Raw genomic sequence first — 25,326 nt, forward strand, 5'->3', positions numbered from 1 at the left:
TCACATGCCACCCCCGGCCAAAGCCATGTGCTAAGCTCTTCAGTCCAAGGAAGAAACCAGGCTGATACTAGCATCTCATTTCTGTTTCAGACTATTTCGAAACAATCCTTAATAAAAAAATTTAAAAAAACTATTTAAAAATAACAGAGCCTGAGCCTGACCAGTGGATAGATCGTCGGACTGGGATGCAGAAGGACCCAGGTTCGAGACCCTGAGGTCACCAGCTTGTGCGCAGGCTCATCTGGTTTGAGCAAAGCTCACCAGCTTGGACCCAAGGTCGCTGGCTCAAGCAAGGGGTCACTCGGTCTGCTGAAGGCCCGCGGTCAAGGCACATATGAGAAAGCAATCAATGAACAACTAAGGTGTCACAGCGAAAAACTGATGATTGATGCTTCTCATCTCTCTCCGTTCCTGTCTGTCTGTCCCTATCTATCCCTCTCTCTGACTCTCTGTCTCTGTAAAAAAATTAAATTAAAATTAAAAAATATAAGTAAAAATAACAAAGCCCAAGAAAATGAGCTTTTGCCCCTCTGGTCTTCCCACCTGTCACCGAGCAGCTGCCCTCCCACAGTGGTCTCAGCTTCTGACCCGGAAGCTGCGGTTACCTTAATGGGAGGACGACTCCCCCCCACCCACCCCCACCCCCACCCCCACCCCCACCCCGTGCTCTGCCTTTGCATCCTGGGCGCGGAAGCCTGTGTCCCGGCCGGCGGAGCTGGAGCAGGGGGCTCCGCACCTGACCCACCGAGGGCCTGCGGTATTACCCTTATTCTCCCATTGATTCATTAATGTTCTTTTTGTTCCCTTTTCCAGAGGGTTTTCAGGCGGATTTCTGTTGTTCCTTCAAACTTGACAAAGCGGCCCCCGAGACGCAGTTTGGCAGGAGTGACCAGCACAGCAGTAAGACTGCCGGCTCCCTCCACCTGACAGCCAAGGCCCCGAGCCGAGACCGAGCCAAACCAGGCGCGGCAGAACCCGTGAATCATGACCAGTTTCATCTAGTGCCTAATCACATAGTGGTCTCCGCGGAAGGAAACATTTCTAAAAAAACCGAATGCCTCGGCACAGCACTGAAATTTGACAAAGTGGGCTTAGGTCAGTACCGGAGTGCGCCGGAGGAGAAAAGCGCCCGGAGAGACTGCGTGAAGGGCGGCGAGTGCGCTCCCGGCCCCGACGGGCCCCGGAAAACCGCGGCCAGACCGGATCACGGTACTGAGAGCAAACTGTCGAGCATCCTAGTGGATTCTCGCTTGGAGATGACGTGTAACAATTCCTTCCAGGACAAAACTCTGAGGAGTTCTCCAAAGAATGAAGTTTTACACACAGATATCATGAAAGGGTCAGGCGAGACCCAGCCAGATCTCCAGCTCACCAAGAGTCTGGAAACAACATTTAAGAGCATCTTGGAACTCAAAAAGGCCGGGCGGCAGACCCAGAGTGACCCCGCCATTAGTGGCTCTGTTGAGTTAGATTTCCCCAACTTTTCTCCAATGGCTTCACAGGAAAACTGCCTGGAAAAGTTCATCCCGGACCACAGTGAAGGCGTTGTAGAATCTGACTCCATTTTAGAAGCAGCTGTAAATAGTATCCTAGAGTGTTAATAGCAGCGTCCTGCCCTAGCCCCGTCCCAGACCCTGCCCGGACAAGTTACAGTCTTTCCCCGCAAAAGCGAATGGAACGGTCTCCTGTCTCCAGCCTGCTTGGTCTCTCATCACAGGTTATTCTTTCTAATCTCAATCCTCTTCTTTGTTTAAGAGCAATACTCGTGGTTACAGGGAAACCCTTTAGTACAATTAATCCTTGTTAGAAAGCAGTGTGGTAGGCCCTACACATTTCAAGTGTTCTGAAAGCGCTTTTAGTCACCTTTTTGTTTACTGGTTTTATTTTTTTTTTAAAAACAAGACACTGTAACTCAATGAGATCACAGTATACTTGGCCCTGGGTAAAACTCTGACAATCATAAGTCATTTGAAAAGAACAGACTTATTAAAGAAAATCAAACAGGACTGATAGAAACTACTTTTTAAAGAATATCCCACTGTGTCTCCAAACCTTGGCTTTTGGGTTTTTGTTGTTGTTGTTGGAGGGGAGACCGCACGGCTCCGCCTCAGCGTCTCTGAGCAGCGCACTGCTGCTGCCGCGGGCCCCTCACAGCCTGGAGCCAGCAGCAGGCCCGTGCGAGCAGGCGTTTGCGGGGCTTCCTCGTTCACGGTTCAAGTGCTTTTCCGATGCTCCTGGAGCAAAACTTCATGCTTTTTCAGCATACCCACGTTGGATTTCATCTAGGCAGTGCTCTGCTCTTAGTAGCAACAGCATGCATGACTTGAGATCCTTCCACCAGGCTACGTAAAGGAAGCCAGCTCAGTGGCACAGTGTACAGGGAGGCGGGATAGAGCCATGAGGAGTATAATATGTATATATGTAAAAGCATATATATGTTACTATTGAGAAAAAAACAAGCGTTTGCATTTTATAATTGGATATAGTCAACATACGATGTATGTTTTTGTTTGTTGCTGGGTTTTGTCTCATTTAACCTCTCTCCGCACCCTCTCCCACAACGAACAGCCAAGAGTCAAAAGCACTTTCATTTGAAAACTGTGTTGTAATTTTTTTCAGTTTAAACCTTAAGGGGACTTTGGCCTTTTTATGCTTCTTGTTGTCTGAGAACAGTAGTCACCCCTGGCAGCAATCATTACCAAAACACAGATAAACCAAAGGTAACCAGCCAGCCCACCCTGGAAAGGAGAGATCTGAGATGTGGGACTCCCACTTGGGAGCCACAGGACACGCCCTGTCGTGGTTGGCGTTTGGCCTATGTTCATATTAGTGAACGTGACTTACTGCTTTATTTATTTATATTTCTTTTCAGGGAGCTTTCCCCATTTTCCTTTCTTCTGTACATGCCCCATGTCACCCCATTTCTATTGTTCCTGTCATTCTGAATGTCACTATAACCATCCGTGATGTCCTGTCCTTAGGAAAGCTACATAATGGTATTTGATATGTACTGTCACACCTGTGTGTGTGAGTGTGTCTGAGCTGTTGAGACCCAGAGGGCATAGTGGTCACAGCGTATCCGCACGCTCCTCGCACACGTGTGCACACTGTAGTCTGTTCTGTTTGCACCTGCTGGTCTCTGCTCTGACACACTGCCAGGATCTCCTTCTGGCTGTCCCCAGAATGGGGATGACTCCCATTGTCATCATGTTAGACATTTCTTCTCCAGATTGGCCTGTGATGGAAAGGAAGGCTTCTGATTACTAGAAAACACGGCAACAGAAGACTGTACTCTGCTGCCCCTCTGCCCCCCGCACAGAGCCCTGTGAGATGGCCAGTTCACACAAGCAAACTACCTTCTCCCACTCCCACTCCCTGGCCAATAGAAGCTGGAAAATCTGGGCCATCTTTGGGTGACCATTTTTTCCTTATTTGTGCCAATGTCCACTGCAGATTTCCCCCTTTCCTTTATTGTAACATATTAGAAAGATATGTTGGTTGCCAGTTGGAACTTCCTGTTTGGGCAGCCCTGGGGTAACACCCTGTCCTGATTGATCCTCATGACTTCATAGGCTCTTCTTCCCTTGGGGCTCATTCATGCTCCCCACATTCCTAGCAAGACTTAAAGATGAAATTCTTCTCATTGTGGAGCTTCATACCTGGAAGCCTGGGAAGGCTACCAGTGAGTTGCATTAATTACTGCAAATCAGTGGATCTTTCGAGACAAGATAAGCTTGGTGCACACTGTGACACCTCTCCCCTATCCTGCCCTGCTACCCAACCCTAGCTTTTCCGTGTACCATCTCAGAGTTTCTAAGCCCTGACACTTGTCTAGCGAACGGAGAGCTTAATTTACCAAAATGAAACTTGTAAATTTTTGTGTCCTTGTATGTAAGTTTACTTTTTATGGAGGAAAGATTCTAGATAATGACAAATGAAGATTACGAAATGTATTTTACTCCTGTGATTAGGTTATGCGCACATAGGTCATAACCCGCATGTCGAGCCCCCTGTGGTGAAGGGTGCGAGAGCTCAGCCTCGGATGGCCAACATTCAGTTGTTCAGGTTCATAGTCAAAGTTCAGTTTTAGACCTACTCGTACTCAGTAACAAAAATCATTTTATTTTATTTTACTTCTGTTGTTGTTGTTGTGGAAAAGTGTGAATTTGTTATTAAGCATTTGATTTTCTGTGTCCTTAAGTACTGCCTAAAGATAAAGCAAATTTTAAACTGGCAATTACGAAAAAAGAACTATTTTAGCTCTGAAGAATTTAGTAGACTTTGTTAGATTAGGGAGGCCTTACAGACTGACTTGACTTAAAAGAGGACGCGTCACTCACTGTCAGTGTGGTGTGGGCTTTATTTGCTTAAATACCTTCATTTGTATAGTATGTCTCACTTGAAATTGCTTTGTATACATTTTGTAAAAATATTTATAAAATGTTTTGTAAAAAAAGTATAACAAATTGCAGTTTATTTTGTTATGTTGGATAAATACTGTTAAAAGAAACCAGTCCGTAACTATGTTGTTAATCCATGGTAGGAAATGTTTAGTTGGAGATTACAAATTGAAACAACCATTGCAATACAGCCAAAGATTTGGGAAAATGTGCAACTGTGGTTGTCTTGATTTTGCAAGTAGGAATGGCTGCTTTTCCCAGAAGAAAAGGGTAAGTGTTCAGAGGAAGTTCTGTCTAAATATATTTACCCTTGCCAAGAAGTAACCTGATCAGCCCTGGCTGGATAACTCCGTTGGTTACAGTGTCATCCTAAGACATGGAGGTTGTGGGTTTGATCCCCTGTCAGGGCACATACAGGAACAGGTCAATGTTTCTGTCTCTCTCTTTCTCTCTCTCTCTCTCCAACATCAACAAATAACTAAAAATATTTTTAAGCCTGGCCTGTGGTGGCGCAGTGGATAGAGTGTTAACCTGGAATGCTGAGGTTGCCGGTTCAAAACCCTGGGCTTGCCTGGTCAAGGCAGGTACAAGAAGCAACTATGAGATAATGTTTCCCACTCTTCCCCCCCTTCTCCCTCTCTCCTCTCTCTAAAAATCAATAAATAATATCTTTTTAAAAATTATTTTTTAAGCAGCCTAACCAGTGGTGGCATAGTGGATAGAGTGTTGCATTGACCTGGAACACCAAGGTTCCAGGTTCAAAACCCTGAGGTCACCAGCTTGAGCATGGGATCATTGACATGGTCTTGTGGTTCCTGACTTGAGCTTGAGCCCAAGGTCGCTGGCTAGAGCCCAAGGTTGCTGGCTTGAGCAAGGGGCCACTGGCTTATTGTATCCTCCCTGATCAAGGCACATAGGAGAAGCAATCAATGAACAACTAAAGTGCTGAAACTACGAATTGATGTTTCCTCTCTCTCTCACTAAAAAATAAAATAAAATAAATAGAATAAAAATTTAAAGTAGCCTAACAAGTGAGGGCATAGGATTCTAACTGATCAGCTTTTCCAAATAGTTACAAATTAAAGTTGGTCAGTGAAAAAGTTTAGTCATGTACATCTCTGGCCTCCATTCCTACTCCTGTCACATGGGTCCTTCCCTTAACTAAGGAAGGAAAATGAGGTCCTTAAAAAGTTACATAAGTGAGAAAAAAAAAGTTACATAAGTGAGCCTCAATATATGGGAAAAAATAGCAAGTTTCTTCTTCCATATGTCCTTTTATTTTAAATGATTTTATTTATTGATTTTTTTTTTATAGAACGGAGAGTGAAAGGGAGGTGGGGAGGAGCGGGAAGCATCAACTCAAAGCTGTTGCATCCTGTATGTGCCTTGACCCAGCAAGCCCAGGATTTCAAAGCAGCGACCTCAGCATTCCAGGTTGAATGCTTTACCCACTTCGCCACCACAGGTCAGGCCATATATTTTTATATTTATTTTGTTTCTACAAGTACAAGAAGGCTAAGGCAAAAAAGAAGAAAGGGAGACTAAGGGGTAAATAAAGAAAACTGTTTTACATAAAGACTTGGTCCAGAATTAACATTTCTTTTTGGAGTCATGTTTCTTTTCGACCACATTGTATTGAGAAACACCTCTGTAACCTGATCTGCACACTCGGCCCCCTGAGGCCCTTCTGGGTCCTTGTCCTCACGAGGGAGTCTCAACCCAGATTGCTATGGAAATGACCAGAGATGAAATGTATTTCTAGGGGTGAGGGTAGAAGACTCCTTAAATTTTTCTTTGGAGGTCTAGAGTTTATATGTACACCCCTTACTTTCTGGTGTCATTGCTCCCCCCTGCCCTCAAAGCAGTAGCTGTCAGGAACAGAAGATTTAGCAGTAATCAATAGTAAACAGGAAACTGTCCTCCCATAAGGAACAGAATTTAGAGTAATGGTGCTCGAATCGTTACCCCAGTGGATGGATCCCTTCATGTCTTTTACAGAGTTGCCCGATGTCAAGCTTCTCTTTGCTGAGGATACATGTGTAAGTGTGTGGAGCTTTTGTTTGTTTGTTGTTTGTTTGTTTGCTTTTTGTTTTTAGCAAGAGTAAGAGGGACAGACAGACAGGAAGGGAGAGAGATGAGAGGCATCATCTCATAGCTGCAGCACCTTAGTTGTTCATTGATTGCTTTCTCATACGTGCCTTGACTGAGGGGCTCCAGCCAAGCCAGTGACCCCTTGCTCAAGCCAGCAGCCTTGGGGTCATGTCTTGGATCCCTCACTCAAGCCAGCGACCCCACACTCAAGCTGGCGACCTCAGGTCCTCAACATCCCCCCACTGCCTGGTCTGGCAGGATAAATGTGTTCCCATGATGGCATTCTTGTCCCTCTTTGGGCCCTTTACAATGGGGGTGCCCCATGTAGGAAGCATTAGAGGGATCATCTGGCTGCTTAGTTAGGATCAGAGTCTCCGTTGCCCAGGAGCAGGCCAGAAGAAAGACCGAGCATCTTCTCCGAGGACGGTGGAAGCCATCAGCCCTGTGTGTAGGAGAGCTTGTTTCAGGAGAAGGACCCTAGTACTCCTTGATGCGGAGAAAGGAGCCAGTGGATTCTCGGGGGGGGGGGGATAGGAAACCAAGAAACCGTACCATTGGGGGATTGCTGAAGTAGCATCGCCCAAGCAGGACCAGCGGTGCTGTCCTCGAGAGACTCAGCCCAGGCCCAGGCGCTGGCTCTGCCCCAGCCTGTGTGTGCTCTCGGGACAGTCAGGGTTCCTGGGGACCCAGCTGAGGGTGGAGAGCACGAAGCACCAGACCCTCGAGCAGTTTACAGGTGCTGTCCTGGACCCGGGAGATGTGTGTAGGTCAGGAAGGAGTTCTCTTTTCAAGGTGCCCTCCATCTACAGAGAAAACAAGCCAGCTACATTCCAGTCCATTTGGGAACTGACCGGAGTTCCGGAGAAAAACTGGAGTGAAAATTCTTGAGGACTACCACTTGGTAGAGAGCTACAAACTGTCTCCATACCAGTTCTTAGAACCGTTTCCAGAGTTATGCTTGGCAAAATAATACACTTTCTGCCAGAATGAAGGCAAAGGACTTTTGTAATCACAGTGTTCGCTATGTGGAGAAATCTGGTTCACTACACACACACATCGTAGAGGCACATTTGTAGTATAATGTAGATTCTGTTATACGAACTGCCTGTGTCTACATTGCTGCAGGTGAAAGGCCTTTGTAAGAAACTTTAATCTGTATTCATCACAGGCATGTGTTGTAGCCTGGTCTTTGACAGCCCTTGCAAAGGCGAGGTGCTCCCGGAAAAGTCATTTCTGTGAAGGGCAAGGAAAACAGTGCAAGGGGTGGGTAGAAAGTGCCTTTGGGCCTGACCGGAGGTGGCACAGTAGATAGAGCATCGACCTGGGATGCTGCGGACCCAGGTTCAAAACCCCAAGGTCGCTGTCTTGAGTGTGGGATCATAGACATGACCCCATGGGCACTGGCTTGAGCACAAAGGTCGCTGGCTTGAACCCAAGGTCACTGGCTTAAGTAAGAGCTCACTGGCTCAGCTGGAGCGCCCCACCCCCACCCCAGTCAAGGCATGTATGAGAAAGCAATCAATGAACAACTAAAGTGCCACAGCTAAGAGTTGATGCTTCTTGCCTGGCCTGTGGTGGTGCAGAGGATAAAGCAACAACCTGGAACGCTGAGGTCGCTTGTTCGAAACCCCGGGCTTGCCTGGTGAAGGCACATATGGGAGTTGATGCTTCCTGCGCCTCCCCCTTTCTCTCTCTCTCTATCCCACCCTCTCTAAAAGGAATAAAATATTTTTTAAAAAGTTTATACGGGCCCTGGCCAGTTGGCTCAGTGGTAGAGTGTCGGCCTGGCGTGCAGGAGTCCCGGGTTCGATTCCCGGCCAGGGCACACAGGAGAAGCGCCCATCTGCTTCTCCACCCCTCCCCCACTTCTTCCTCTCTGTCTCTTCCCCTCCCTTAGCGAAGGCTCCATTGGAGCAAAGTTGGCTCAGGTGCTAGAATGGCTCTATGGCCTCTGCCTCAGGCGTTAGAATGGCTCTGGTCGCAGCAGAGCGACGCCCCGGTTGGGCAGAGCATTGCCCCCTAGTGGGCGTGCTGGGTGGATCCGGGTGGGGCGCATGCGGGAGTCTGTCTGACTGCCTCCGCATTTCCAACCTCAGAGAAATACAAAAAATAAATAAAAGTTGATACGCCTGACCTGTGGTGGCGCAGTGGATAAAGCGTCGATCTAGAACACTGAGGTCGCCGGTTTGAAACCCTGGGCTTGCCTGGTCAAGGCATATATGGGAAGTTAATGCTTCCTGTTCCTCCTCCTTCTCTCTTTCCCTCTCTCTCTCTTTCTCTCTCTCTCTCCCCTCTCTGAAAATTGAATAAATAAAGTCTTTTTAAAAAATCTTTAAAAAAAAAAGTTGATACTTCTCATCTCTCCATCTCTCTGTCTCTGCCTCTCAATTAAAAAAAAAAGTGCCTTCTGCGGCAGGATCTAGAAACAGGGGCCAGTACTTCGTCTACTACGTAATCAGATACCTTTATGCAAGTTCCTCCCGGCCTCAGCTTCCTCCCCCATAAACTAGGAAGACTTGTCCTGACTCTCCATTTCTTAGGGTGTAAGATGAGGTGCTGTTGAAGGGGTATGGAAGGCAGGAAAAGCGCATGTCCCATTAACCCTGAGATAATTCAGAAGAGGTTTGGGTTTTCCAGGTGTTTCTGGTCTCACACACTGCAGAGCTTTCCCGTGCCTGTCCTTGACCCGCAGAGAGCTGCTGCCCTTCACCTGTTCATTTTTCCTTCCAACTTTTGCTCCCTTGTGCTTTTTTAACAAAAAATAATACACACAAACTTTTAAAATTTTATTGGTTTCAGGGAAAGGGGGAGGGAGAAGGAGAGAGAGAGAGAAAGAGAGAGAGACAGACAGACAGAAGAAACATTGATTTGGTGATCCACTTATTTATGAATTCACTGGTTGGTTCTTGTAGGTGCCCTGACTGGGGATCAAACCTGCAGCCTTAGTGCATCTGGGTGATGCTCTAACCAGCTGAGCTACCCAGCCAGGGCATTTATGCTTATTTTTCAAAATCAAGATCCGCTCTCCATGTTATCTTCCCAACTTAAGGCTCTTCCGGCTGCCCTCACACTACTGTAAGTCCTCACTTAAAATCATTGATAGGCCCTGGCCGATTGGCTCAGTGGTAGAGCGTCGGCCTGGCGTGCAGAGGTCCCGGGTTCGATTCCCGGCCAGGGCACACAGGAGAAGCGCCCATCTGCTTCTCTACCCCTCCCCCTCTCCTTCTCTGTCTCTCCCCCTCCCGCAGCTGAGGCTCCATTGGAGCAAAGATGGCCCGGGCGCTGGGGATGGCTCCTTGGCCACTGCCCCAGGCGCTAGAGTGGCTCTGGTCGCAACAGAGCAACCCCCCGGAGGGGCAGAGCATCGCCCCCTGGTGGGTATGCCTGGTGGATCCCGGTGGGGTGCATGCGGGAGTCTGTCTGACTGTCTCTCCCCGTTTCCAGCTTCAGAAAAATACAAAAAAAAAAAAATCATTGATAGGTTCTCAACCTGGAATGCTGAGGTTGCCGGTTCAAAACCCTGGGCCTGCCTGGTCAAGGCATATATGGGAGTTGATGCTTCCTGCTCCTCCCCCCCCCCTTCTCTCTCTCTTCTCTAAAATGAATTAAAAAAAAATCATTGATAGGTTCTTAGAATGTGGCCAAACGACATGTAATGTAATCTCTTTTCCACGTGCTTCCTGGTAACACGTGTCACTCCCTAAGGAAGCAACAAGGAAAGCTGGAAACAGAACGAAATAGCCTGCACAGAGCACCACAATGCAAGAATGAGGTGCACAGGGTGCAGGGAGCCACAGATGGGCCCTTTCAGGTGTACTGGGTGGGGTGGTTTTGCCTTCCTGAGAAGGCATTCCTCAATTATCTCTCAAGTGAAAGTGAGTAGGGTTCCAAATAATCCCAAAATGTGAAGAATACTGATATAACTTCTTCTGGGATGTGTTAGCAAAGGAATCCTGGGGTCACTTCAGAGAACCACAAAATGTTGGTCCTGAGAGTCTTAAGAACCTAATTACCTAGAGAGCTGTGTCTTAAACTAATCAGTATGTGATAAAGGGCATTCCACAAAATGTAAGTCTTGCTCCCAGTTTCCAAAAATAACACCCATCAACACTTTCCTGTATATCTTTCCAAAATTGTTACATACAAATAACATCTGTAGCCAAAAAAACAAAAAACAACTAGGACCACTCTTACACTGTATTCTGTATCATGCTTTTTCATACCTAATACAATGCATTTTCCAAATGTCTGGGAATATTACAGTCAGGATCCTTTGGTTGCAAGCAACAGAAACAAATCTGTTTAATTAGCATAAAGAAGTTTTATAGAAAGTGTTGAGGGGAAGATTGAAAAAAAAGACCAGGCTTGAAAAGACAGGAACAAGGAAACTACAGGTCTCAGTAGGTGGAAATCCTTAAAAGTCTTGCCCCAAACCCACATTTCTGACATCATCACTGCTCAAGATTTAAAACCAAAGGCAAGAAGTTTAGGGTCTCACTCCCCTCCCACTGGGAAGGTGAGAGGACAGGAAGAGATCTCAGAGACCCTTTCCACTTGAGTATGGAGGGCAAGCATGTGCCTTTGGTACGCCACAAGAATGCACATGATGAGGCAGGCAGTCCACAGAGAAATGAGATACTGTTAGTAACAGGAATGGATGTCACAGGCCAAAAAATGAAAAAAAACACCTACCATTGAGATTTCAGGACTTGAAGACCTACCTCACTGCATATAATTGCAGTCTTCCATAATTTATTTAATCATTCCCTAATAATGGTCAACTGAAGTGATCAAGAAAAAGAACAGAGGCCTCTGAAGACAAGATTAAAAAAATAAGATTTTTTTTTATATGTTTCTGAAGTGAGAAGGGGTGAGGGGGCAGACAGACTCCTGCATGTGCCCAACTGGGATCCACCCGGCATGCCCACCAGGGGGCGATGCTCTGTCCATCTGGGGCGTTGCTCTGCTGCAATTGGAGACATTCTAGCACCTGAGGCAGAGGCCATAGAGCCATCCTCAGCGCTCGGGCCAACTTTGCTCCAATGGAGCTTTGGCTGTGGGAGGGGAAGAGAGAGACAGAGAGGAAGGAGAGGGGGAGGGGTAGAGAAGCAGATGGGCGCCTCTCCTGTGTGCCCTGGCCGGGAATCAAACCCGGGACTCCTGCACGCCAGGCCAATGCTCTACCACTGAGCCAACCGGCCAGGGCCAAGATTCTTTTTTTTAATTAAAGTAATTTTTATTGACTTGGGGAAGAGAAATAGAAATTTGTTGCTCTACTTATTTATGCATTCATTGGTTGATTCTTATATGTGCCCTGACCAGGGATCAAAACCACAACCTTGGTGTATGTACCAGAATGATGCTGTAACCAACTGAGCTACCTGGCCAGAGCAAAAAGAATACTTTTCTGTGAAGGAGAAACACAGAGAGAGAAGGAGAGACAGGAAGGGAGAGAGATGAGAAGCATCAACTCATAGTTGCAGAACTTTAGTTGTTCATTGATTGCTTCTCATATGTGCCTTGACCAGGGCACTCAAGCTGACCCAGTGACCCCTTGCTCAAGTCAGTGACCTTGGGCTTCTCATTTCTTTGATTATTTTATTTATTGATATTTAAAGAGAAGAGGGAGAGGTGAGAGAGAGAGATGAGGGAACGGGAAGCATAACTTTTTTTTAAAAAATTTCAGTTTGTTTGTTTATTTATTTACTTTTTTTTTTTTTTCATTTTTCTGAAGCTGGAAACAGGGAAAGACAGTCAGACAGACTCCCACATGCGCCCAACCGGGATCCACCCGGCACGCCCACCAGGGACGACGCTCTGCCCACCAGGGGGCGATGCTCTGCCCATCCTGGGCGTCGCCATGTTGCAACCAGAGCCACTCTAGCGCCTGAGGCAGAGGCCACAGAGCCATCCCCAGCGCCTGGGCCATCTTTGCTCCAATGGAGCCTTGGCTGCGGGAGGGGAAGAGAGAGACAGAGAGGAAAGCGTGGCGGAGGGGTGGAGAAGCAAATGAGCGCTTCTCCTGTGTGCCCTGGCCGGGAATCGAACCTGGGTCCCCCCGCACGCTAGGCCGACGCTCTACCGCTGAGCCAACCGGCCAGGGCTATTTACTTATTTTAGAAGGGAAGTATCAACTTGTAGTTGATTCTCATATGTACCTTGACCAGGCAAGCCCAAGGTTTCAAACTGGCAACCTCACCATTCCAGATCAACACTTTATCCACTGTGCCACCACAGGCCAGGCACCTTTCGGCTTCAAGCCAGGGACCTTTGTTTTGTTTTTTTTGTTTTTTGTATTTTTCTGAAGCTGAAAACGGGGAGAGACAGTCAGACAGACTCCCACATGCGCCCAACCGGGATCCACCCGGCACGCCCACCAGGGGCGAAGCTCTGCCCACCAGGGGGTGATGCTCTGCCCCTCCGGGGCATCGCTCTGCCATGACCAGAGCCACTCCAGCGCCTGGGGCAGAGGCCAAGGAGCCATCCCCAGCGCCCGGGCCATCTTTGCTCCAATGGAGCCCCGGCTGCGGGAGGGGAAGAGAGAGACAGAGAGGAAGGAGGGGGGTGGGGGTGGAGAAGCAAATGGGCGCTTCTCCTATGTGCCCTGGCCGGGAATCGAACCCGGGTCCCCCGCACGCCAGGCCGACGCTCTACCGCTGAGCCAACCGGCCAGGGCCCAAGCCAGGGACCTTTGGGCTCAAGCAGGTGACCATGGGATCATGTTGATGATTCCACACTGAAGCAGGTGACCCCACGCTTAAGCCGGTGACCCTGGGGTTTCAAACCGGGGACCTCAGCACTGTGCAACCACTGTTCAGTCAAGAATGATTCTTGAGACTGTGAGTCATGCCACTCATTCAGTAACTTCACTTTGAAAAAAGAAACAACAGCCCTGGCCGGTTGGCTCAGCGATAGAGCGTCGGCCTAGCGTGCGGAGGACCCCGGTTCGATTCCCGGCCAGGGCACACAGGAGAAGCACCCATTTGCTTCTCCACCCCTCCGCCGCGCTTTCCCTCTCTGTCTCTCTCTTCCCCTCCCGCAGCCAAAGCTCCATTGGAGCAAAGATGGCCCGGGCGCTGGGGATGGCTCTGTGGCCTCTGCCCCAGGCGCTAGAGTGGCTCTGGTCGCAACATGGCGACGCCCAGGATGGGCAGAGCATCGCCCCTTGGTGGGCAGAGCATCGCCCCTGGTGGGCGTGCCGGGTGGATCCCGGTCGGGTGCATGCGGGAGTCTGTCTGACTATCTTTCCCTGTTTCCAGCTTCAGAAAAATGAAAGAAAAAAAAAAGAAAAAAGAAACAACATGTATCTTACCTTGTGTTAAAGCACATGGTGGGGCTCAGTAAACATGTTCAGTTAGTTAACAGTTTGTGGTTGAAGAGGACGCCACACACTTTTCTCTCATCGGTCTGGTGGAACAATGGCTTTGGCACTGAGAATAAGTCCTGTTCTAGCACCACCTGCTGGCGCTGGAAACCGGCCCTGAATCCTGGCCTCCCACTTTTCAGCCAGGATATTTATTGTCGATGCCCTGAAATTCCTCATCTCCCGAGTATGTCAGTACCACAGAAGCTATCTCTTATCTGTAGACAGGAGAAGTTACAAAATATTGACTTGTTTTTGTTCCTTGTTCACGATCTAATGGATGTCTTACGATTTGGTGACCCTTTCATTTTTGGCTCTTTACAAAGTAAGACACATGGTGAGCTGCTATATGAGAATGAACACCACATCACAGTCTGTGACCCTGAAGACTGACTGCACTGTGTCCTTTAATAGTTATTCATCAGGTAGTGAGCTCTGTGCATGCCATGCTTTCTGGTTGGACTAGTTATATAACACATACCAATATGATGCCTTGACCTTAGTTAACAAGCCCCTCAGGTGTCCCTGTCGTCATAGGTGCTGTAGAAGATTCTGAGGAGTGTGAGACAAAGTCCCTGCCTTCAGAGCACCCAATATAATTAGGAAAACAATAAGCCAAACAGTACAGGGTCAAGTCTGAAGTGATCCCTGTAAGTGCTGACTGTCAAAGACGTTGCCGTAAACCCTTAGAATAAATAAATACACTGTGCCAGATACTTGTCAATGCCTGGAGTGTGTGTGTGTGTGTGTGTGTGTGAGAGAGAGAGAGAGAGAGAGAGAGAGAGAGGCAGAGAGACAGGAAAGGAGAGGATGGAGCTAGAAGAAGCATCAAATCATAGTTGTGGTAATTTAGTTGTTCACTGACTGCTTCCCATATGTGCCTTGACCATAGAGCTAAAGCCAATGCAGTGGCCTCTTGCTCAAGCCAGTGACCCCGGGATCATGTTGATGACCCCGCACTCAAGCCTGTGACCTTGGGGTTTACACCCTGAGACCTCAGCATCCCAGGTCAATGCTCTAGCCACTGTGCCATCACGGGTCAGGCTGGAGACATTTTTGTCACAACTGGTATGGGGTTGCTGGCTTATAGTGGGTGGAAGTTTGGGATGCTGGTAAATATCCTACAATGCAGAAGAAACTCATCAGTGAGGCCCACCGATGGAGCTGGGCAGACGGGATCAGAGCTGCATTTCAAAGTACCATACCCAAAACAGGCATTTAAAGAGACATCAGCTTCCCTAGATGGCTCACAAAACCTAGTTTATGAGAACTTCTTAGGACTCAGCTTAATGACAGCTTAAAGGAAATTCACCAAAAGGAATTAAGAATTCAGCTACTAAAAAGAAAGTTTTCTCAAGTACTCGAAGAGAAAAATGCCCTTTCAGTTCAGCTATGTGATACCAATCAAAATCTTTGCAAGAACCAGCAGCACTATAGTAACCTTTGTAATCACTGTGCAGTCTTACAGAAGCAAATTCAAGAGCTACAGGCAGGGGCATCAAATATGGATATTGTTCTAGGAGCTCCCCAGGAAATGAATGGATCTCACAGGAAGAGTGAGACTGAAGAAATGAAGGATCCACAACTAAGTTTAACAGAAGCCCAAAAGGAACTGAGCCACACTAAACAGGAGGTGAATGATTTCAAGAAACTTCTGGATGAAGAACGAGACCAAAGAGTGGCTGCTGAGGGCGCCCTCTCCGTGGCTAAGGAGCAGGTCAGACAGTTGGAGCACAGTGAGTGGGACTCTGCTGGGGCTCCTCTCATTGGCTCCTGTGACACTCAGAAGCAGGAGGTGTTAATAAACATGCCAGGCAACAGTTGTCCAAGGTCATGGAGTGGTGCCCGATGGAAGCGAGTCCTTCTTTCAGTGTGTTATTCCCGGACCTGCATGCGTCTACTGGCAGCCATCTACATTTTAAATGAGCCATCTGTAAACTTAATTTTTGTCTTTAGAACACTCCTCTGGGAACTTGGAATTTCCTGATCCCCTTTGGTCCTGTGAAGAGAAGCTGAGGAGTGTTATTTAGCCAGAAGGGTGGCTCCAATAAACCTAATAATCTAAGTTCAGTTAAAAAAAAAAAAAAAAAAAGCCAACTATCGATCCAGATCTCCTCCTGAATAAAAATCTGCATTTTAACAAGATTCTCAGGTGGCTCCTAGACATAACATATTAATGGTTGAGACGCAATGCTCTGGAGCATGCGACCTCCTGAGGCCATTCATCCGGCCTCCGCTGCACTTACCGAAGGGGCACCTCTTTCATTGGTAGTCAGTGAGAGAAGCATAGTTCCCATTGAAATACTGGTCAGTTTGTTGATTTAAATTTACTTGTTCTTTATTTTAAATATTATATTTGTTCTCGTTTTGTTTTGTTTTTTACTTTAAGATATGTGCAGTGTGCATAGGGATTTGTTCATAGTTTTTTTATAGTCCAGCCCTCCAACGGTCTGAGGGACAGTGAACTGGCCCCCTGTGTAAAAAGTTTGGGGACCCCTACCTTGGAGGTTTTCAGAAAAGACAGGACCTGAGTTATTTTTCATCGTCTTGTGAAGAGGAGAGAGGAAGCTGTACCAGCCGCAAGCGGGAATGTTCTGGGATGAGGAGGAGGAGTTTATGGCTTTTGGTCCAGCACTAATAACTAACACAGTGTTGACTGCCTACTGTCAGGCTATGCTAAATGCTTTATAGGAAGTAGCTCATTTAACTTTTTTTTTTTTAAGATTTTATTTATTCATTTTAGGGGGGAGGGGAAGAGAAGAGGGGAAGAGCTGGAAGTATCAACTCTCATATGTGCCTTGACCAGGCAAGCCCAGGGTTTTGAACCGGCAACCTCAGCATTTCCAGGTTGACGCTTTATCCACTTCGCCACCACAGGTCAGGCTCATTTAACTCTCTTAAGGTTATTAGGTAAGGTCCATTATTATACTCATTTTCTAGATAAAGGAAACTGAGATCAAGGGTCCGGGGCCCACTGATGGAGCCGGGCAGACGGGATCAGAGCTGCAATTCTACCATCGGAAGTCACCTACAACACCTCTGCCTACCCCTGAGTGGCAAAGCCGCAGTCCCTGACTCCCCCCGGTGAGCGAAAACGCTCTACAGAAATTGCCAGTGTCCCTGCCGGCGCAGCGGAGCCCTACGGCCGCCAGAGGGGCGGTGCCCACCCTCCACCGGAAGTCGTAGGTGCATTGTGGGAAGCGTCAGGTTGTTTAGAGCCAAGCCGGAACCGTATTGTGAAGATATCTTAAATGAAGAGGACTTGGTTTTTACTTTTACAGGGCTCTAAAATACTTGGGAGCCATGTGAAGAAAGCTTTGTGCAACTTTTGGCTGGAATCTCAGCGGTTCGTGGCTAAGAGGGCGCGGGCTAACCGGGGTCCGGAGCTAGAAGAGACGTCTCTATGGTCAAGTAAACATAGAGCGGTTCCTCTCTTTCCCACGTGGTAGGACTGCGCAGGAGCAGTAGCCGCCGCATTGGAAAGATGGCGGAGGAAGAGTGAGTATTTGGGGGTTTGAATGTCTGGGTCGGGTCCTTGCGCATCTGGTGCCATCCACTGTGTTTATCTTTCGGTGGAGGAAAATCAGGATACTGTGGATGGGAAGGAGAGACTAGAAAAGGTTCCAGATTACAGATGGTGGGGTGAAAAGTGGGAGGGGCGGGCGGAGGGGCCTGTCAAGTTCGGGCTAGATGGAGAGGCGAGCATTGATTTCCAGGCTGCTGGCTGGAGTGTCGGAGTTGGGTTCACCCTGCCTGTTTTAGATATTCCCGCTGCAGATGGGTCTGCACCCGCCCCCACCCCACAGGGTTTTCCTAGGATAGGATGTCATCGCTGCTAGTGTCTAGAAAAGGCATATCGGTAAAAGCTCCATTGACATTACGAGGAACGGGCTAAAAGGTTCATGATATTTGGGGCGGGGGGTGTCACGATTTTTTAAGGCCTTAGGCCCGAGGGCGTCCACTTTGAGGACTGCAGTCCGAAACAACAGGTTTCAGGGGAGTCTCACTTCCTTAGGAATTGGAAGACAGTAGTGTTTCCCAGATAGGCTATTATGGTTTGGAAATCCATTGAAGATTCCTTTTTCTAAACGTTGCCTATTTCTGTATCAGGCCAAGAAAAAAGATCCCTTTGGTTCCAGAAAATCTCCTGAAAAGGAGGAAGGCTTATCAGGCCCTCAAAGCCACCCAAGCAAAGCAGGCACTTTTGGACAAGAAGGAGGTAACGGTGGCGAACTGGGAGGATGGAAATATAATTTGTGTTTGGTGATTTTTTTCCCCACGGGTTGAACTACATTTGGTTCCTCCCACCCCCAATCAGTTCGATTGTACCAGGTGTATGGTTCATGTCTTCGTTTAGCAAATATTTATCGAGCATTTTCTGCAGGCAAAATACTGGAGTAGTTTGTTAAGGAAAACATAGGATGGAGTTTGTACCGTCTGGGTTCAGAAGATGTCCATGTGTCCCAGGAAGAATACATGTTTTTTTAAATGTGACAATTTTGCTATTTGCTAAATGTTTCTGGATAAATATACACATGTTTTGGAGGTAGGGGCAAAAACAAACTCGTGCTTGTTTTATACTTTATGATGCTTGAGTGTTAGGTTCCATAAACGCTTGTTGGTAGTAAACATTATTAACATGTGAACGAATTTGTTTATTTATCAGGGACTTTTCCCATTAGTTCCCATGTTTTCTCAACTACACCTTTACTGGGTTATCTCTTTTTTTTTTTTTAATTTAAGAATGAAGGGATTAAGCAAAGAATAAACTGATAGACACAGACAGCAGTGTGGGATTGCAGAAGGGAAAGGGTGTGGGGGGTGTAAGGGTGGGTAGAGGGGTTAGATGGTGATGGAGGGAGACTTGACTTGGGGTGATGAATACAGTGCAGTATATGGATGATGTAGAGTTCTTAAACCTGTATAATTTTATTAACCAATATCGCCCCAATAAATTTACTTTAAAAATTTTAGAGGGGGGAGAATAAGGGAGTTTGCTCCCCTTGCAGAACATGGGCGGGGGGAGATAAGCTCTTCATTAGTAGTGGCTTGGGAATTACTGTTGAAGATGACTGAGACACTAAGTGATGATGGTCTGCCCTCTCCGTAGCGGAGGAAAGGAAAGGATCTTAGGTTCAAGCGGCTGGAGTGGTTCCTACACGATGCGTGGCGGCAACAGCGTGATAAGGTGCGCCTCAGAAGACTAGAAGTGAAACCTCATGGTTTGGAAGTGCCAGATAAACATTCCTTGGCCTTTGTTGTACGCATCCAAAGGTAGGTAACTGGCCAAATATATGAGGCTGGGGCAAACGCCCGATTCAGCTTTAGACCCCTCTCTAGGTAGATGGGGTGATAGGCCTTCTTCACTGAGCCAAGTTGCGTTAGCAATTCAGGGTTGAGTGCGGGCATAGGTTTTGTCTTCAAGGTTAAGGAGACTGATCTTAGGCCGATAAACATGAAAATATACTAAGTGCTGTCAGGGTCAAGTGCTGGATTGGTGGGGTGGGTGGGGCAGTGTGTGTGCTGATTAAGGACACTGTTCTGAAGCAGGAACTTGAAGCTGGGCTGTCAGACATGTAAGAAGTTCACCCGTGTGTAGGGAAGGTCTTTCCAGCATAGATGCCAAAAGTCCTGAAGTGGGAGGATCAGGCTTCTTTCTAGGAACCGAACCAGGGTCTAGTCTAGTGAATGGAGCGTCTTCAGTGCTGAGAAGAGTGAAATGAAAAGCCTTTTACACATGTAGTGGTTTTTCCTTACCCGTTCTACCTGCGCATGCGCTCTGACTCTTCCTGTTTCTACTACCCAGTCATCCAAACCAGAAACTGGTGGGGTTTAAGAGTATCTTTGAGCCCTCCTTATTAGCCCTCCTACCACCGTCGAGAGTCTCTTCCCTGGCCCATTACTTTAGCTTTCTGGCTTGGTTTCCACACTGCTCGTTTCACACTCTCAGCTCTGTCCTCTGTGCCAAAAAAAAATCTGATCTTGTCTTCTTTACTTAAAATTTTCCATAGCTTTTATTGCCCACAGAAGCAAGTTCAGCTTCTTTGGCTTGACATACATAGCCCCACACCCCCCACACAGACGCACCACAAATTCAGGGACCACCTCGGGCATTGCTCCACATCTGCTTACGTGGCCGCCTCCCACTCAGCTGAACTCTGTAAGGCACAGTCTGTGTCTTACTCTCCGGATGTCCAGTAGCAGCACCCGTTTCATAGGTGCTTTCTGGGCTGACGTCCACGGAATCGAGCCTCCCGTTCTCTGTTGTGTATTTCAGGATTAACGGAGTGAGTTCAATGGTACGGAGGACCATTGCAGGGCTTCGCCTGAAGAAGATTTTCAGCGGTGTCTTTTTCAGAGTCACCCCCCAAACCATAAAAACACTGCGTGTAGTGGAACCTTATGTGACCTGGGGGTGAGTAAGGCTTTTGTGTGTGGATTCACGTTGGATTGTATTTGAGCACGTTGAAGTCATTAGGATGCACAGGGTACTGTTCTCCACGGCTCTTGTTGCTATATGGAAAATACATTTTGCTGTGACCACAGTCACCAGAAACCAGTGGCCAGCCTTAAGAACCTTGGAATATGGGGCAGGTGGAGCAAGAGATGCCAGCGCTGCTGGTAACATGCCATGAGCAGTGCCGTGGCGAGTTCGTTACCTTGTAGGCTGAGGCTGAGTGAGGTGCATAGAGCAGAGACTAATTCTTGGAGTCAGAGCAGAACTAGAAGGCTTGTTTGTGAAAGAATAGTGTCCCTTGAGACATTAAAACCCAGCAAAGGCTTGGATTTCATTTCAGATTCTTGTACCATCGTGAGTGGAGTGTCACTTGAGAGCGAAGTTCTAGACTATAAACCAGGACGTGCTTTAATTTCTAATGACATAGTCAGTGCCACTCTGGGTTTCGACCCCCTTCTTCACGGTGCACTCCCTGCACCCAGCTGTGCTGTGGCTGTAGGAAGACACTTTGTGCTGAGGGGCAGGTGGTTGGGAGCATGTCCACAGCCAGGCAGCAGATTGCGTGGCAGTGTCGTGCAGTGTGCCAGGGGTAGCTAAGGCTGGACTGCATTCTGCCCACATAGATTTCCGAATCTGAAGTCTGTCCGGGAGCTCATCTTGAAACGTGGACAGGCCAAGGTCAAGAGGAAAGTCATCCCTTTGACTGATAACACAGTGATTGAGGAGCACCTGGGTGAGTGTTGCATCTTAGGGGCTTTGGCAGAAAGCAAGGATCTTGGGTGGTCCTGTAGTGGGAGCCAGGTTGTATTTTTCTTGAGGTCCCAAGAACCTGCCAGAGTGCCCCGCTCTGGCACACATAAGCCTCTCGGTATATGCTGGGGAAATGTTGAAGCAAGCAAACTGTCCTGGTGTTTCCTAGGGAAGTTTGGTGTCATTTGCTTGGAAGACCTCATTCATGAAATTGCCTTCCCGGGGAAGAATTTCCAGGCGATCTCGGAGTTCCTGTGCCCTTTCCATCTCTCAGTGGCCCGGCACGCTACCAAGAACAGAGTAGGCTTCCTCAAGGAGGTGGGCTCACCTGGCTACCGGGGTGAGCGCATCAATCAGCTCATCCGGCAGCTGAACTAGACCCAGGTGAGCCGAGCTGCAGACTGCCCTTGGACTGACTTTATGGGCTGTGCCTTGTAACTTAAAAATTCTTTTTGCATTTACCAGTGCAAGGAACTTTGGCATTGAGGGGAGGAGAGGAGGCTGGTATTTACAAGTCCAATGAATGGGTTAAGACATTGGGCTGTGTGTATCCCAAGAGTTAACAGGCTAGAAAATGTTGAACAACAACAAAATCTGTATTCATATGGTGAGGGAATAATATTAAAAACTAATTTTAAGCCTTGGCCGGTTAGCTCAGTGGTAGAGCGTCGGCCTGGCATGCAGGAGTCCCGGGTTCAATTCCCAGCCAGGGCACACAAGAGAAGTGCCCATCTGCTTCTCCACCCCTCCCCCTCTCCTTTCTCCCTCTCTCTCTCTCTCTCTCTCTCTCTTTCCCTCCCGCAGCCAAGGCTCCATTGGAGCAAATATGGCCCGGGCGCTGAGGATGGCTCTATGGCCTCCACCTCAGGCGTTAGAATGGCTCTGGTTGCAACAGAGCAGTGCCCCAGATGGGCAGAGTATCGCCCCCTGGTGGGCATGCCAGGTGGATCCCAGTCGGGCGCATGCGGGAGTCTGTCTGACCGCCTCCCTGTTTCCAACTTCAGAAAAATACAAACAAACAAACAAACAAACAAAAACTAATTTAAAAAAGAATTTGAAGATTTAAAGCAGTGGTAGTCAATCTGGTTGCTACCGCCCACTAGTGGGCGTTCCAGCTTTCAAGGTAGGCGGTAGCGGAGCAACCAAAGTATAAATAAAAAGATAGATTTAACTATAGTACATTCTTTATATAGATTTATTAAAACAGTGAAAATTCGACATAAAGTACTTGGTAAGTAATTATTATTATATGCTTTAACTTGCTGTAACTCTGCTTTATACATTTTATAAAGTAAAGTTACTTCCCTACTTTATAAATCACCATTACTGTGGAACCGGTAGGCGGTTAGAAAATGTTACTACTAACAGAGATACAAAAGTGGGCGGTAGGTATAAAAAGGTTGACTACCCCTGATTTAAACAAACTATTTTGTTGAAGAAATTTAACTCTCTGAAATTGCTCTTATTGTTAATACTCCTAAGTGCCAAGTCACAGTTAATTTGTACTAATGAAATTGTGTTTTTCTTCCTCCCAGAGTACCTGAAAGTACAATGTATTGGAAGCTTGAGTTTCTGGTTTTTTAAATTCGTATCTTCAAAGAAGATTCTATTCTGCTGTACCTTCAGAAACTGGAGGGGAGGGTCGGGGAGAAGATGGTGTTCCTGGCAGTCACCTCTCACAGCCCAGCTCCAGAGGAAAAGTCGAGTGTGTTCCCACTTTGGCCACTGCTGCCACCTCTGAAATTGGCAGGGACTCATGCCACGGAGAAGGGTCCTGCTTCGTCACAGCTTCTATCCAGAGTTGAATGTTGAATAGATACCCAAGAATGAACGCAGGATGGCAGTGAACCAAGCCCAGAGGCATACTTGATTTTGGGGGCTCCTCGGGCCTTGTTTTGGAAAGATCTTGAAATACACTTAGAAGAGCACAAAAGCAGTGCTCAGTTGTCTCTGTTGTGAGTCCACGTTCTCGGTGACAGCTTTACAAGCTGTCAGGCTTGGCTGGCCCTAGATACCTGGTGGCTTCCTCACCCTAGCTCAGGATTTTAACCTGTTCTTGGATCTGTGAGAAGAGAACCATTTCCCAGGAAAGCATGTGTACACTCCAGTGTTTGCTTGGAAGTTTAGGGTGTTCGTAGACTCTGAACTTAGAGACACATACTTCACGTAAGAAAGAGTTGCACTCTCAGGATTGGTTACCTTGCTAATCTGCTTCCATGTCCTGTGGAAGACCCAAGCGTACCCAGATAGCGTTTTCCCTTCAAGCTAATGGGTGTTTCCTAGCCAGAACACAGTGGATAGAATGTCCACCTGGGACTCTGAGGACCCAGGTTTGAAACCCTGAGGTAGCCAGCTTGAGTGTGGGATCATAGATATGACTCCATGGTCACTGGCTTGAGCCCAAAGCTCAGCTGGAGTACCCTGGTCACAGCATGTGTGAGAAAGCTCAACAACTAAGGTCCTGCAACTACGGAGTTGAAGCTTCTCATCTCTCTCCCTTTCTGATTCTCTCTGCTAAATAAACAAAACCCAGTGGAGGAGTGAGCCCTTGTACCATCTTTAACCCGGGGAAGTGCTTGCCATTTATTTCCACTGGTCTTCAGGATGAAATTTTCTGTTTCCCTGATGATCAGTCCTCTGCTTAAAAAGACCAGAATAGAAAGAATGGACCATTTCTTGGTTTGGCATGGACAAAATTGGTACTGTTTGTACTTTCAGGCCCAAGCAAGCTTAGTTTGTTAGACCTTTCCTTGCATGTTCAAGACTCCAGGCTCCTCCGGTATTGCTCTCTATCCTGCAGGTAATGATGTAGTAGTCTGGCCCTGAGACTCCTGGGACAGTACACTCAAAAGGGGGTCTAGTCCTGCTTCTGTTAGCATCAGTGTCCACCCCTAAGTGAGTCTTCTCTGTTCCTGTCACTTGCCTCAACCTGCTAAACTGTTGGTGAGGGTGTGCCAGGCCCAGGTTAAGACTTGAAGACATGCTTGGTCAGCCACTGTGTTGCCTGGTTTCCTAAGACGGCTCTGCTGCAGTTTTGGCTCGTGGGGCCCTCAAACACTGCTGTGAGACTGAGTTGGTAGTATAGCAGTGCCTTAAAATGTGCCAGGTTTTGAGGTAATTAATTAGGTTGATTGGCTCAGGAGTTAACATGCCAGGAGTAGGTGTACTCTTACATTCTAAAGCGTTGTGAAATGAGATTACTTTAAAGTGATGTATCCAAAAGTCATGAGAAGAGCGATTGTTTAGGAATCCAGGGTTTTTATGCTAGGTGTGATATAAATGCAGGAATAATGATTACACTCTTGCCTGTAAAATGGAATAATTTAGAGCAGCGGTTCTCAACCTGTGGGTCGTGACCTCGGCGGGGGTCGAACGACCCACAGGTTGAGAACCACTGATTTAGAGAGAAACATCAGTTTGTTACTCTACTTGCTTATGTGTTCCTTAGTTGATTCTTACATGTGCCCTGCCCAAGGATTGAATCAGCAACCTTGGACTGACCACACCATGCTCCAGCCGAGCTACAGGCCCAAGGCTTATTATTAGACCTTCTACTAAATGGAGAACGGCTGTCTAAAATCAGAATGCCACTTGAATCCCACATTCACTTCCACAACTACCAGAATAACTGAAGCAGGAGATGAACACATTCTCAACATTTCTAAGTCATTCCTACCCAAGCCTGGTAGCTCAGTTACTTAAAGCAGTGGGCCCCAACTCCCAGGCCAGGGACCGGCACCAGTCTGCAGAGAAAGAATAAATAACTTACATTATTTACATTTTATTTATATTTAAGTCTGAACGATGTTTCATTTTTTAAAAATGACCAGATTCCCTCTGTTACATCCGTTTAAGACTCACTGTTGATGCTTGTCTGGTAAGTTCGACAATTATATTTTAAAATACCACAGTTTTTATGATGGTTGCATAATTTTATTTTGTGCATTTATCCATCCTACCCTAAAGGCCGGTCTGTGAAAATACTTTCTGACATTAAACCGGTCCGTGGCCCAAAAAAGGTTGGGGATCACTGACTTAAAGCATTCTCTCTGTGCACCAAGGTTGTGGGTTTGATCCCAACTCAGGGCACATAGGGGAGTCAGGGAATGCATAAGCAAGTGGAACAACAAATCAGTCTCCAAAATCAATTTTAAAAGTTCTTCCCAGGCCTCGGCCAGTTTGCTTAGTGGTAGAGCATCAGTCTGCTGTGTGTGGATGTCCCAAGTTCAACTTCTGGTCAGGGCACACAGGAGAAGTGACCCTCC

At 47.3% G+C, this 25,326-nt stretch overlaps 2 protein-coding genes across 8 annotated transcripts in view; both read left to right on the plus strand.

Annotated features, from left to right (window-relative positions):
* The window catches only part of BICRAL (BICRA like chromatin remodeling complex associated protein), a 215,157-nt gene extending 212,747 nt beyond the window's left edge, over window positions 1-2,410 (plus strand). For all 7 annotated transcript variants that reach the window (XM_066249430.1, XM_066249010.1, XM_066249514.1 and 4 more), the window contains one exon: window positions 814-2,410. In XM_066249430.1, coding sequence (XP_066105527.1) covers window positions 814-1,601 — 788 coding nt within the window. In that variant the 3' untranslated portion in view covers window positions 1,602-2,410. The remainder of the gene's footprint in view (window positions 1-813) is intronic.
* Window positions 2,411-17,065: 14,655 nt separating this feature from the next.
* On the plus strand, window positions 17,066-22,997 carry RPL7L1 (ribosomal protein L7 like 1). Its single transcript, XM_066249636.1, has 7 exons — window positions 17,066-17,352; window positions 17,965-18,073; window positions 18,965-19,128; window positions 20,132-20,269; window positions 20,935-21,044; window positions 21,231-21,445; window positions 22,597-22,997. Exons 1-6 carry the CDS (start codon window positions 17,339-17,341, stop codon window positions 21,437-21,439), a joined length of 744 nt encoding a protein of 247 aa, XP_066105733.1. The 5' UTR covers window positions 17,066-17,338; the 3' UTR covers window positions 21,440-21,445; window positions 22,597-22,997.
* The last annotated feature ends 2,329 nt before the right edge of the window (window positions 22,998-25,326 follow it).

This window comes from Saccopteryx bilineata, chromosome 1 (genome assembly GCF_036850765.1).
Source record: "Saccopteryx bilineata isolate mSacBil1 chromosome 1, mSacBil1_pri_phased_curated, whole genome shotgun sequence".
Taxonomy (NCBI): Eukaryota; Metazoa; Chordata; class Mammalia; order Chiroptera; family Emballonuridae; genus Saccopteryx; species Saccopteryx bilineata.